Consider the following 12,833-nt stretch of genomic DNA (forward strand, 5'->3'; position numbering starts at 1 on the left):
AGTTTTCCATTTAAATTTAAACAACTTAACATTCTTCAGAAAAAGGTAAATTTTTCAAAATCTTTTTGATCACCTTATTTACAAAATTCTTCTCCTATTCACCTGGAATCAAAGTAAGCTAGTTAAAATATTTACCAGGGTTGCATTTATTGAAACCATGCTTAAGAAATTGTGCTTTAATAGCATAGCTGTGAAATTACTAACTAACGATTGCACACATAAAACACCTCTCAAGTCCCAAAATACTTCACAATGAAAGAAGTAGTTTAGAAGCATGTTTGCTGCTGCAATACAAAGTCCCCTCTGGGCTCATTCTCTAAATCCCTCAATTGAGGAGGTATTAGGTGAGGTCTGTGGCCATAAATTTACATTTTCTTTTGCTATAAATGATGCGCCCATGAACTTTTTAATGATTGACAACGGAGAAGCAATCTGTGCAGCAGGACGACTCATACTGAGACAGAATAAACTAAGGACCAGGAAATCAAAGATTTATATCACCAGATCCGAGTCTGAAACATGTCACGCTGAATTCTCTTGTGTTTTTTTACATTAGCGCAGTGTATTCATTAACCCAGTACACAGATGACAGTGAGACAAGGACAGGAATAACTTTTTTTTACATTAAATGGACAGTAAAGGGTAAACATTCTCAATTACCCAGGACCTAACTCACAAAAGCTAAAATGTAGAACTTGTCAGTACTGTACAGTATTTTCTTAAAATGATGACTCATAGATCATAGAAACAGACCCTTCAGTCTAACACGTCTATGCTGACTAGACATCCCAATCTGAACTAGTCTCATTTGCCAGAATTTGACCTATATCCCTTCCGATTCACATACCCATAAGGTTGCCTTTTAAGTGCTGCAATTGTACTCACGTCCACCACTTCCTCTGATAGCTCGTTCCAAAAGCACACCACCCTCTGTGTAAAAAAAGTTACACCGTACAAGTCCTTTTCAAATCTTTCCCCTCTCATCTTAAGTCTGTGCCCTTGATTTAGACTCCCCACCCTTGGCTACTCGCCCTATCTATGCCCCTCATGAGTAGATTGAAAATTGGGGTGGATGTCTGTTCTCCAGATAGTAATAGTGATTCTCTCACTTTCTATATCGGAATTATTTGTGAACAAACAATTATCTGCCACACATCACACAAATCTGTGTAATTCTGACAGGCCTAACCCAATAAAGGTTCCCCAATTGCTAGTCCAAAAATTAAGACTACAGATCCTGCTGGGCCAATTGGAATGTTGAAAATATGCCCAGACATTTAAAAGGGTGGCAAAGTTACCTTGATCAGAGGCAGGTAAATAAAGTTGAGCTACAGATCAGAGCTGATCTTATGGAATGATGGAGCAGACTCAGCCTGAATTATTTACTCCTACTTCTTTATAATTAGTAAGGATTGAAGCTGGACCCCTCCTATTAGGTTTGATCCCATCTCATTACAATTCTTTCATTCATTGAGTACCTACTATAATGTTTTTAACATGGGTCAGCAGTACCTAGGGTTATTTTGAGATCATAACACTTTGATGATTTCAATTTACAGGTTCATCGCTTCGACTGTACATTAAAGCATTTTCTATAAAGATGACGTATCTTCTGGAGTGCAGGATAAAGGACCTTGGAGAGTTAACATTTGCACAGCATGCCACAAAGAAAGGTTTTATAACCATTGCAGTCAATCTCCTGTTGATATTTTTCATGTAGAAGGAACAGTCTGTCCTCAGCACATAATTTAGCATTCCCAACACTACTGAAGGAGTGTTGCATTATCAGGACATTTCAAACTAGCACGTGACCAGCATTTCTCAGTTGCCACCAACCACAAGACACTGTGTGAACAGGGACATGGACTTTTCCAGGCATTCTAGGCAAACATGATCACAAAAATTACTAACTGATCATGAAGTTCAGGACTGCTTCTGAGATATTGTTCACTTAACAAATGCTGTGTTGTTTGTACAATGTAGTGGCAAAAGCAATTCAGAATTGTGACATTACAAGATGCTTTGGAAATTATTTTTTCTCACATTTTCAAGCAAATTATTTTGTTTCCCTCCACCCCTCCCCACCAATTTCACATTTCCCTCTTTGCATGCTAATTTGGTCAACTTTTGCTCCTTTATATTCTTTCAGTTGTATTTTCAGTCATTCTTCATGTATTTGGATAATATGCATACAAGTAAACCAACAGTGATTCTGCCTACCCTTAGAAGATGAATTTAAGATGCTTTTTAAAAAAATAATTCACCTCTACAATGTCAGCATCATTTGCTAGGCCAGCACTTCATGCCCATCACGAGGTGCCCTCAAGGCGACAGTGCTTCAGTCCACATGCTTGAGGTAGATCCCAGAATGCCATGTGGGAGTGAGTTCCAGGACCAAAAATGAGTTAAGCTTAACCCAATTACACTGAAAGAGCAGCCATATATTTTCAAGTCAGGATGGTGAATGGCTTGGAGGAGAACTAGCAGGTTTTAGTGTTTCCATGCATTTGCTGTCTTGGTCCTTCTAGATGGAAGTGGTCAGGAGTTTGGAAGGTGCTGTTTAAAGATCCTGGATGAATTTCTGCAATGTCTTTACAGTCCTTCACCTGACAAAAGAGCAGTGCTCCAAAACCTGGCAACTTCAAATCAACCTGTTGGACAATAACCTGGTTTCAGGTGACTGCTGACCTTGGAGACCAAAGTAAACATCAGTACTTCTCCATCAGCTTTACACAGCACAAAATGTTATTACCGAGCATCAATGAAGGCAGTGGATGCGTGTCAGATACAGTACCAAGGTAATTGGGCTATATGATTACAGGTCAAAGTCTTTGCATATTGCTGTAGCTACATTCATCCAGGCAAGTGAGGGAGGTGTACTCTTGACTTGTATTCTGTAGCTGGTGGACAGATTTTTTGAGGAGTCAGAGGGTAGTTATTTACTGCATGATTCCTGATCTCTGCTGTAGCCAGAATATTTATACAGAGTCCAGTTGAGTTTCTGGCTGATGGTAACCCCAGGAGGTTGATAGTGGGGACTCAGTGTTGGTGAGACCACTGAATATCAAGGGACAAGGGTTAGATTCTCTTTTAGAGGAAATCAATGCAACGTATTTGGGTATTGCAAATGCTACTTGACACTTTTTGGCCCAAGCTTGGAAAATTGTCCAGGTCTTTCCTGATTTAAACATGGACTGATTCAGTTGTTGAAGAGTTGCGAATGGTGCTAAACATCGTGCAAGCATCAGCAAGAATCCCCCCCACTTCTGACCTTATGATGCACGGCGCAAAGAGGAGTTCTTTGATGAAGTAGCTGGAGATGGTTGGGGCTAGGAGACTGCTGTGAGGAACTCCTGCAGAGGTGGTGTAGAGCTGAGACCCCATCCACTTCCCAAACAGTAGACACTTTCTCTATTTCCATTGACTCCAACTTTGCTGGAACTCCTGGAGGCTACACACAGTGAAACGTAATCTTGATGTCAAGGGCAGTCACTGTCATTCGAGCTCTATAAGCAACTGTTTTCACTATGTTTGAACCAGAATGTAATCAAGTATGTATATTTTCTTGAATGCTAATGGTTTAGGATTATTTATAAAATTAATTCCATAGAATCCAGGGGTCACATGAAGCCCAGCAAATTTAGAAATAACAAAGGAATCCAAAAATGTGTGGGGTGGAATTGTGTATTTTCCCCTATAAGCAACGGAGACAAATAAAGCTTGTATGGCCCTTTTAATGTTTCACAAGAAACATTCTCCTGGAATCAAATGGACTGATGGACTGCTTGATGAAATCAGAAATGATACAATACACCAAGTTCAAATTACCTGACTGTATGGTGAATTAGGGGATGAAAAACAACCTGATGCAAGACATTTAAAACTAAAGGAGTGAGGACGAGGTGGGGTTTTTTTTGAAAAAGCAAGCCAACAGAAGGTTTTATATTTTTATTGGTTTATCGACACAAAAGATAACAGCAGCTTGTCATTATTTCTTTTTAACCTCCAAGAGGGAATGGTGATAAGTAAATAATTTTAAACACATTGTTCAAAATCCTAGAATCAACACACAGGATTCTATGAGAACTCTACATGCTAGATTGACAGTTTTGACCATCAAACAAAACACCACTTTTTTTGGAATAAACATTTAATTAAGACAAATTTAAAGTAAATGTTCAGTCTCTGACTGAGACTGGCAGATTACTTTGGGTTCACAGCTGCTTACACAGCATCACTACAATTCAATTCTTCAGGAATGCAGTATCAATTTGAAATACACAAACCAGTTCAATACACTCTAGGAGTCTGGATATTTGAACGGCTGCTGGTCTCAGTAACCAGTATAATACACATGGTTGCATAATGAGATTGTAATGAAACAATATGTGGAGTAGTGGCCAAAGAAACCAAAAAACCTTAAACACGAGATTAAGATGTTTAACGGCAAATGACTGTGAAGATAAATAATTCACATGCCTTGTGTTATGTAGCTCATGCTTTCAGGGAAAACATAATACAGTTCTAGTGTGATTTACAACAGCTCAGCACGTCTCTGTCAATGTCTGCTTCAATTCATCAAGTAGATTTCCAAGAAGGGAGGAATCACTGCATTTCCCATCCACAGAGACAGAGCTATCACCCTGTTTAAAATAAAATTGTAATGCTTCAAATGAACGCATCAATTCACATTTGAGAACATAAAATCTCACTTGAAAGCAATTACTCTGCAATATTTCAGTCCGAAAAACACTTGATAAAATTGAGAAGATTTGTAGCTCAGGTTGAGTTTCTGGATGTGAGTTTGCTCGCTGGGCTGGAAGATTAGTTTTCAGACATTTCGTCACCATTCTAGGTAACATCATCAGTGAGCCTCCGATGAAGCGCTGGTGTTATGTCCCGCTTTCTATTTATCTGTTTAGGTTTCCTTGGGTTGGTGACGTCATTTCCTGTTCTTTTTCTCAGAGGATGGTATATTGGCTCCAAATCAATGTGTTTGTTGATAGAGTTCCAGTAGGAACCTAGAAGCATGGCATTCCAACCAGAACTTCATCAACAAACACACTGATTTGGAACCAATATACCATCCTCTGAGAAAAAGAATGGGAAATGACATCACCAATGCAGGAAATGACATCACCAACCCAAGGAAACCTAAACAGATAAATAGAAAGCGGGACATAACACCAGCACTTCATCGGAGGCTCACTGATGATGTTACCTAGAATGGTGACGAAATGTCTGAAAACTAACCTTCCAGCCCAGCGAGCAAACTCACATCCACTTGATAAAAGTCAGCAAATTCAGACCCCAGAGTGACTCTGAGCTGAAGATTATGCTTTATTGTTTGGCTGTGCTAGGACAATTATAGGGTACTACAATCAGTCCAGGCACTGCTTGTTTAGCTATAGTGCCTTCTATAACCAGAATTCCTAATATTCAGTTATCTAGTCCTGTAAGAAATCTCACATGGCACGCTAATATTTTTATTTGACATTAGAAAGATTCAGACGAGGGTCTGGATCAGAGAAACTAAAACAGTGGGAACAGGGCTTCTAATTTGTAAACTCATTGCTTATCTTTACAGGATAGCAGTCATGACGAGGATATCAAATATAGCTGGTCCCTTTTACAGGCTGAGCAACACAATGAAATTTGAGATAACTGGATAAACAAAATCAATTGCAAAGGGACTGTTAGAAGAGAATTTCCAAAGTATTACACAAACTTAAATTCTGATTTGAAATGAATACTTCAGAATTCCAAAACAGAAGAATGCTGGCGCCACATTATTTACAATATACATTAATGACTTGAATGATGGAAGTGAAAGTACTACTGCCAAGTTTGTGAACCATAAAAATAGCTGGGAAGTCAAGTAATGAGGATGACACAGTCTACAGAGAAATATAGACAGGTTGAATGAGTGGGCTAAATTTAGCAGATGAAATAAGTAGGATGATACAAGATTATGCAATTTGACTGAAAAATAGAACAGCTGAACATTATTTAAATGGGGAAAGACTGTAAAAATGTGCAGCACAGAGAAATATGGGAGTCCTTATGCATGAATCACAAAAAGATAAATTCTAGGTTCACTAACTAATAGGACGGCAAATTGATTGTTCGGCTTTATTTCAAAGGAAATGGGGTGTTAAAAATAGGGAATTTTGCTAAAAGTATATATGACATTAGTCAGACCACGCTGCGAATAGTTTTAGTCTCCTGATCCAAGGAAAAATATACTGACATTTAAAGCAGTCCAGAAAAGGTTCACTACAATGAGCTCAGGAATAGAAGGATTTTCTTCAGAAGGTGGGGCTGCATTGAGTTTACAGGCTTTGACAGAGTAGATGCTAAGGCTGCTTCACCTTCTGGGGAGAATCTAGTACCAGAGGGCATAATCTCAGAGTAAAGGGAAGCCCATTTAAGACAGGGACAAGGAGATTTTTCTCTTAGAATGTGATCAAATCTGTGGAATTATTTACAACAGCTGGCTGTTGTGACTGGGTTTATTAGGAAAATTCAAGGCTGAGGTAGACAGATTTTTATCAACAAGGGAATCATGGGTTTATGGGCACAAGGCAACTATAATCTCAATGAACTACAGAGAAGGCTTGATGAGCTGAATGACTGACATCTGTTCCTACAACATATGGTCTATGGGTTCCTTAAGAAAGAAAACAAAAACTGCGCACACAAGTTGTAGCCTTACCAATGCCTTGAGTTTTATTCTTTTTATATATTCTTTTATATTTATATATAATTATATATTCTTATTCATTTGCACATGCTCAATTTCCTTCATAATAAAGGATAGCATTCTATCAACCTTCTTGATTACAACTAACCTTTTGAACTTGTGCACCAGTTCAACTAAATCCTTCTGCACATTGGATTCCCTCAGTTTTTCTCCATTTAGTTAACACTACCTTTTATTCTTACCGCACAGTGTGACGTTGTTCACTTTTCTCATACTATATTCCATCTGCCAAATTTACGCCCATTCACTCAACCTTCCATTTTGCAAACCCCTATGCCTGCTTCATAATGTATGTTGCTATCTGCATCATCTGCAAGTTTAGCTAGCATTCTTTCATTCCCCTCCCCTAAGTCTTTGATGTTCAATTATAAATTGAGGCCTCAGCACAGAACTCTGTGGGACTTTACTTGACGCATCCTGTCAATCACAGATCCACTGCTTAACATTAGATTTAGTGTCTAGCCATGCTATCATGTCACAGCCTACACCATGGACTGTACCTTCTGAAATAACCCCTGATGTGGCATTTTACAAAATTTTCTTAAATTCCTTCCTGAAATATAAGTACAACATCCACAGTACATCACATTACTCCTTCAAAGTCACTTAATAAATTTAGTTGAACACTATTTTCATTCAGGAATCCCTGAAAATCTTTCTGAATGGCTTTAGATTTGATGAGGGCACGTCTATAACCTCTGTAAATAATCCACTTTAATATTTACAGCTTCCAATCTGATTAAAACTTTTGAATCTAAGGGCTTTTGGAAAATTAACACCAATGCATCTACTACCTCATTAGGAACCTAAGATCCGAGGATGAGGTCCATCTGCGTTTAGAGACTTGTCAACCCACAGTTGCTTCAGTTTGCTCAGTTCTGCTTCCCTAGTGATTCTGACTTCAATAAGGTCCTCCTTGTCTGCCTTAATTTACGATTATTATGGGAACATTCGCAATGTGTGATTAAATTCTTGTTGCGCTTAAACTATTGGAGTCACTTCCTAGTTTCAAAAACTGATGGAGGCCAAACAGAAGCAAAAAGGATTGTGGCGTAGACACATCACTACATTCTACTTATAGGCTCATACTCACCATCTTCACCAAAAGACACATGTGATGACCCTGGATAGAACGACTATACATAGATGCACATGAATTGATTCGTTCCACAACTATGAGGATGGAAAGAAAGATTATTGCACACACAATGCCACAATATACAATCTGACATATTATAGTGAAACAATTTAAACGTAAGTGGTTTATGACAAGAAAGTACAAAAAATGCTAATGCAGAACATTGAAGTTTTATGAATCCATTTTATAGAATTTTCTAATGAGGTGTAGGGACCAAGATGGCTCAAGGCTGCTTGAGGAAATGAATTGGAATTAGGAGAAAAAAAAAACTATTTTAGTTTTACAAATAGAATTTCAATCAAAATATTACATCTTTCAGGAGATAACAAGCCTGCATTGTACTCAAAAATTAACAGTCGGGCTCTTTGCAGTAACAGACAAGTTGACAGCAACCAGTAAAATAATTGTCGATCTATCACGTTCTTCTTGGCTGTCTGAAGATATATGAGCCATTCCAAATAGAACCTTTTTACATACCCTCAAATTAGCACATGTTGGTATTAGCACTAGCACTTTGAGATGCCACAGTATTGGGATATACTGACTGATGGCAAAACAATGGAGTTTAACATGGAATGTTTTGATGGAAGGTGTGCGATTTAGATATACTTTATTTATTTTTGAGTTTGCATGCTTGAATTCGAATTAGTGACATGTGGGTTATGTGTGCCTGAAGGTGTTTAATGTACGTATTTCTGTAGTCAAGGAGACTTATTTTAAACAATAATGTGAAGGTTTTTGTTTAAACTGCAAGAATTTACGTTGAGCAAAGTAGTGCATTATAGCTTTAGGTAGAAGATTCTGGAATAATTCTTTTTGGGATGTAGGGGGAACAAACAGGTTGGAAAAAGTATTTTAAGTTTGGGCAGTTCTGCAGGGATCTTAGCTAAAGATGGATGTCTAAAACAGGGTGCTCTTAAAAAAAGGGAGAAAGTAATTAAGAATGATTAAATATACTTTTAGATTAAAAGTTTCACACCAGAGTATTTGGTTAAAACAGTGCAGAGGTTATGTGAAGCTGAAAAGGTTTAAGCTTAGTCAAATGACAAGGCAGACAGAAGGCCATCAGATTTTCACAAGTGGGAATTGAATCCACAGCAAAGTCAAACCTGACACAAGATGGAGAAGAGCATGGTCTGTACTGTCATGGAATGCTGTTTGGATTACTAGGATTTACTTCTAGTGTGATAGTAAGAACTGCAGATGCTGAAGTCAGAGATAAAGTATAGGGCTGGAGGACCTTCCTCCAGTTCTATACTTTGTTATTTTTTATGTTCTTTGAAATCTTTAGATTTGTACTACTTAGTTTGGTTTATTCTATTTTGCCATTTCTTTTGTACAATAAAAGATCTGTTTTATTGTTAAAACCAAAATGTACAAGATTGAGTGTTTGTGTTTGAGAGACCATCCCATTAAACAAATAAAAATCAAGCTAAAGTTCAGCCTGTGATCTTTCTGGTAAAAATATCAGCTGAGATTGCGACAGTAAGAAAGATAGAATGATCAATCTTTCACTGTTCAAGTTCCAGCAGAAGATTAGTTATATTTTTCACTAAACACGGATCTCTCAACATACATGCACTGGACAGTCCGTTCCAGAAAATGAGTGTTCACTTTTGAACAATGGAACAATTATGACCTTTTTGTACATGATTTGTGTAACTATAGCAGAATTAAGAAGAGTCAGTCAGAATTTGACTAATCTGAAAGTAGATTTTTAAATGTCTGACTGTAACTAAATGCGAATCCAACACACATAGCATACAAACTAAACTGAGTGAATATAGAGCTGGTTTGACACATACTGGATAAAATGCATGTTCATTAGCAATTCATGTACGTTACTATGAATGCAAATACATCACTAACATTCAATTTTCACCATTCTGGCAAGAACAAACACTTAATTTCACTGACGTGCAGTGCAGTCTCAGGCAAACAGAAGGAATTGTTAATCTTCAAGTTACCATTCAATGGATGTTCCTGTGATTGTTATAATTGCTGAGTCTGTGATTAATTCAAATGATGCATTTCTACACGTCAATGGCCAGGTTATACTGGAAATGCATCACATGTAGTAAAAATTAGTGCTTTAAGTCAAAAGGTTCTATGTAAAAGATAGCAGGAGATTGCAAGTACTAAGTACAAACACTGCATTTGTTGGAAACTAAAAGCGAGAAATTATCATGCACTGTTGGAAACAAATTTCCAGGAAGAATGCTTTGCATTGGAAAAAACACAGCTGTGCCACAAGTAGTCCAAAACATTGTGTCCATGAAATAAACTTATTACCAAGTTGTTTCTTTCAGCTTTCACTACACTGTTCATGTAGGTAAGGCCAAGTACATCTTCTATGGTCTTTGAGTTTTAGGCAAAGGCTCGGAATTGTTCTACTGGCAAATTACGGGGCTGTGAAAACCAGTATATCTGCAATTCACTCTTAAAAATACAATGTCAGTTGTATAGAGGTCATTAACATTCAAAACAAAATGCAAATGTCAATACAACAAAACAATTCTCTAACTGAGTACAGAAAGAAGTACCTGAGAAGTGGTGATGAAAGCAAATTCTAGCCAGAAGAAGCTGGAAAGAAATATTTATTCCATCCACTTTCATTGAACACATCTTCAATTCACCAGACTCTAGCAATTTTGCAAATGCATCACTGCAAAGCAAGAGAAAGCATTTATAAATGGTAGGTTTTTGATTGCAGACTTTCAGTAAAAGGTCGGTCTAATATGTAAAGCAGAGGATATAATTACATCAACAAGCAGTACATGTACTCCATATATTGGCATCTTTATAGCTAGAGAATTCTTGCTATATGCAAGTTTGAAGAATATTTAAATTCAGTATCTAGCAAGGTTGCCGAGGTAGTGGACTTCCTTGACAAAAAGCTAACAACTGAGAGACCTGAATGTCAATTACGTAACTGAAGTCACACATACACCAGGCCAGCATAGGTCATTTTAGGAAAAGGAATTTAGTGAATAAATAAACAACTTTCATACAATTCTTTTCTACTTGTCCATCCACTAATTTACAAACATAATTTTGAAGTCAGAACTTGACAGTGATGCATATCACTAAATGGCATTGCTATATATGCTGGCATGGCCCTGTTAATAATCAATAATAATCACGTCAACTTTTACTGGTCATAAGCTCAAAACATTATAAAATTTACACTAAATATAAACTAAATCTTAGGCACACTCAGCGTATCTGGTTGCACTTGTTCAGAGAAACAGCTAACATTGTATTGACTCAGAAGTAAAGGTAGGTAGAAGAATAATGGGTTTTATGAAAAGGGAGCAAGGGACAATAACAAATAGACTAATTTGGGAAGAGGTGCAGAGGGTAGATGAAGTTAAAAGACAAAGATGACGAAGGCGGCACAAGGAGTTTATAGTAAAACAAACAAAAACATTTTTTTCCAAAGTGAGTGAGACTGTCGGGATAACAGACAACGTTTTTCATGAACTTGTTTGCAGGCACACAAAATTAAGACCAATATATGGCCAAAAAACTGGGGGACAGGCTCAATTTCAAAATTGTTGAACTGCACTTCGAGTCTTGCAGGCTGTAAAGTGCTGATTCAGAAGTGCTACTCCTTAAGCTTGCAGTGAGCTTTACTGGGACAATGCAGCACAATGAAGTACTGAACCATGGCACGAGAGAAATAGTGGCAAATTAAAACGCTAAGCAACTGGAAGCTAGGGAAACAAGGAGGGCTCTCAAACTATCCTGGTTGGAGAATCAAAGTACAGAGAGATCCCTAGGTGTCCCTAGTGAAGTGGCGGTCAGGGTCAAGAAATTGGAAATTACTGAGTAGAGTGACAGGGGAGGGAGAAATGGCCTAGACTGAGCAGAGAAAAAAACGGAGACATGTTAAAAAGAAACAGGTTCAATGGAGCAGGTACAGATTAAAACAATGAGTGAACCAAAACAGCCTCATCTGTAGGTTTTGGGGAAGAGGTAGAATTAGATTTATATTAAGCAGGTATATTGGTGTTGTATCAAAAGGACTACTCCAGGAGCCAAACAGGAGACCATGACTGCATTCGGCAGTGCAGGACCACCATTTGTTCAAGTTTTAATTTGTAGGACCTTGAAATTCCTTCTATTTAATCAATTAAAAAAAACCTGCCACACTCAAACATGGAGTCTGGCCCTTAGGAGAAATCTTGTAGTTATTGTATAGAAAATGTTAAGCCACTGCTGAACAATTATTCAAGATACTAATTCAGTGGATTCCATAAAATGTTAGAAGACAGAAAGAAGAAGATCCTCCTATAGAAGGGTTGTGAGATTACAAAGCACAACTTTCTGCAGATGAGCAAAAAACAAACACAAGCTGCATTATTCATTAACCACGAGACAACTAGCATGTCATTGCATCGGACTGTCCACTACAGGATCCGAACATTAACTTGCATTAAGGCAAGAGGTATAAAAACATACTATCATTCAGGATTTGATCTTGTAACAAAATAGGCAGATAGACTTGGTCACTGCTGTGAAGTTAATGTTATTTCTTCTTAAAAAAAGGTCAAAATCATGAAGTCAGATCACTGCCAAGAAGGCATGTGACTTCAATCAAATGCCTGGCAAGGTACCTGTGGTGAATGGATAGCATGTTTAACAAAAACAGAAATTGCTGGAAAAGCTTAGCAGGTCTGGCAGCATCTATGAAGAAATCAAAGTTAATGTTTCAGCTTGAGGGACCCTTCCTCAGAATCCGAAACATTAAATTTGATTTCTCTCCACAGATGCTGTCAGACCTGCTGAGCTTTTCCAGCAATTTCTGTTTTTGTTTCTGATTTACAGCATCCGTAGATCTTTCGGATGAAACGTTTATATGGTTGACTAGAGACTTGTTGCTTAGCTCTGGACTTCAATACAGAATAATAGTTTTCTCCGAGCAGATCA

The 12,833-nt window shown here is 37.7% G+C and overlaps 1 protein-coding gene across 2 annotated transcripts in view; it reads right to left on the reverse strand.

The window, feature by feature from the left end:
• Window positions 1–3,934: 3,934 nt before the first annotated feature.
• Window positions 3,935–12,833, reverse strand: part of ap3d1 (adaptor related protein complex 3 subunit delta 1) — a 109,761-nt gene continuing 100,862 nt past the window's right edge. For both annotated transcript variants that reach the window (XM_048559805.2, XM_048559804.2), the window contains 3 exons: window positions 10,445–10,566; window positions 7,857–7,936; window positions 3,935–4,643 (listed from right to left, as the gene is read on the reverse strand). In XM_048559805.2, coding sequence (XP_048415762.1) covers window positions 4,545–4,643; window positions 7,857–7,936; window positions 10,445–10,566 — 301 coding nt within the window. In that variant the 3' untranslated portion in view covers window positions 3,935–4,544. The remainder of the gene's footprint in view (window positions 4,644–7,856; window positions 7,937–10,444; window positions 10,567–12,833) is intronic.

Source organism: Stegostoma tigrinum, chromosome 30 (assembly GCF_030684315.1).
Source record: "Stegostoma tigrinum isolate sSteTig4 chromosome 30, sSteTig4.hap1, whole genome shotgun sequence".
In the NCBI taxonomy this organism is placed as follows: domain Eukaryota; kingdom Metazoa; phylum Chordata; class Chondrichthyes; order Orectolobiformes; family Stegostomatidae; genus Stegostoma; species Stegostoma tigrinum.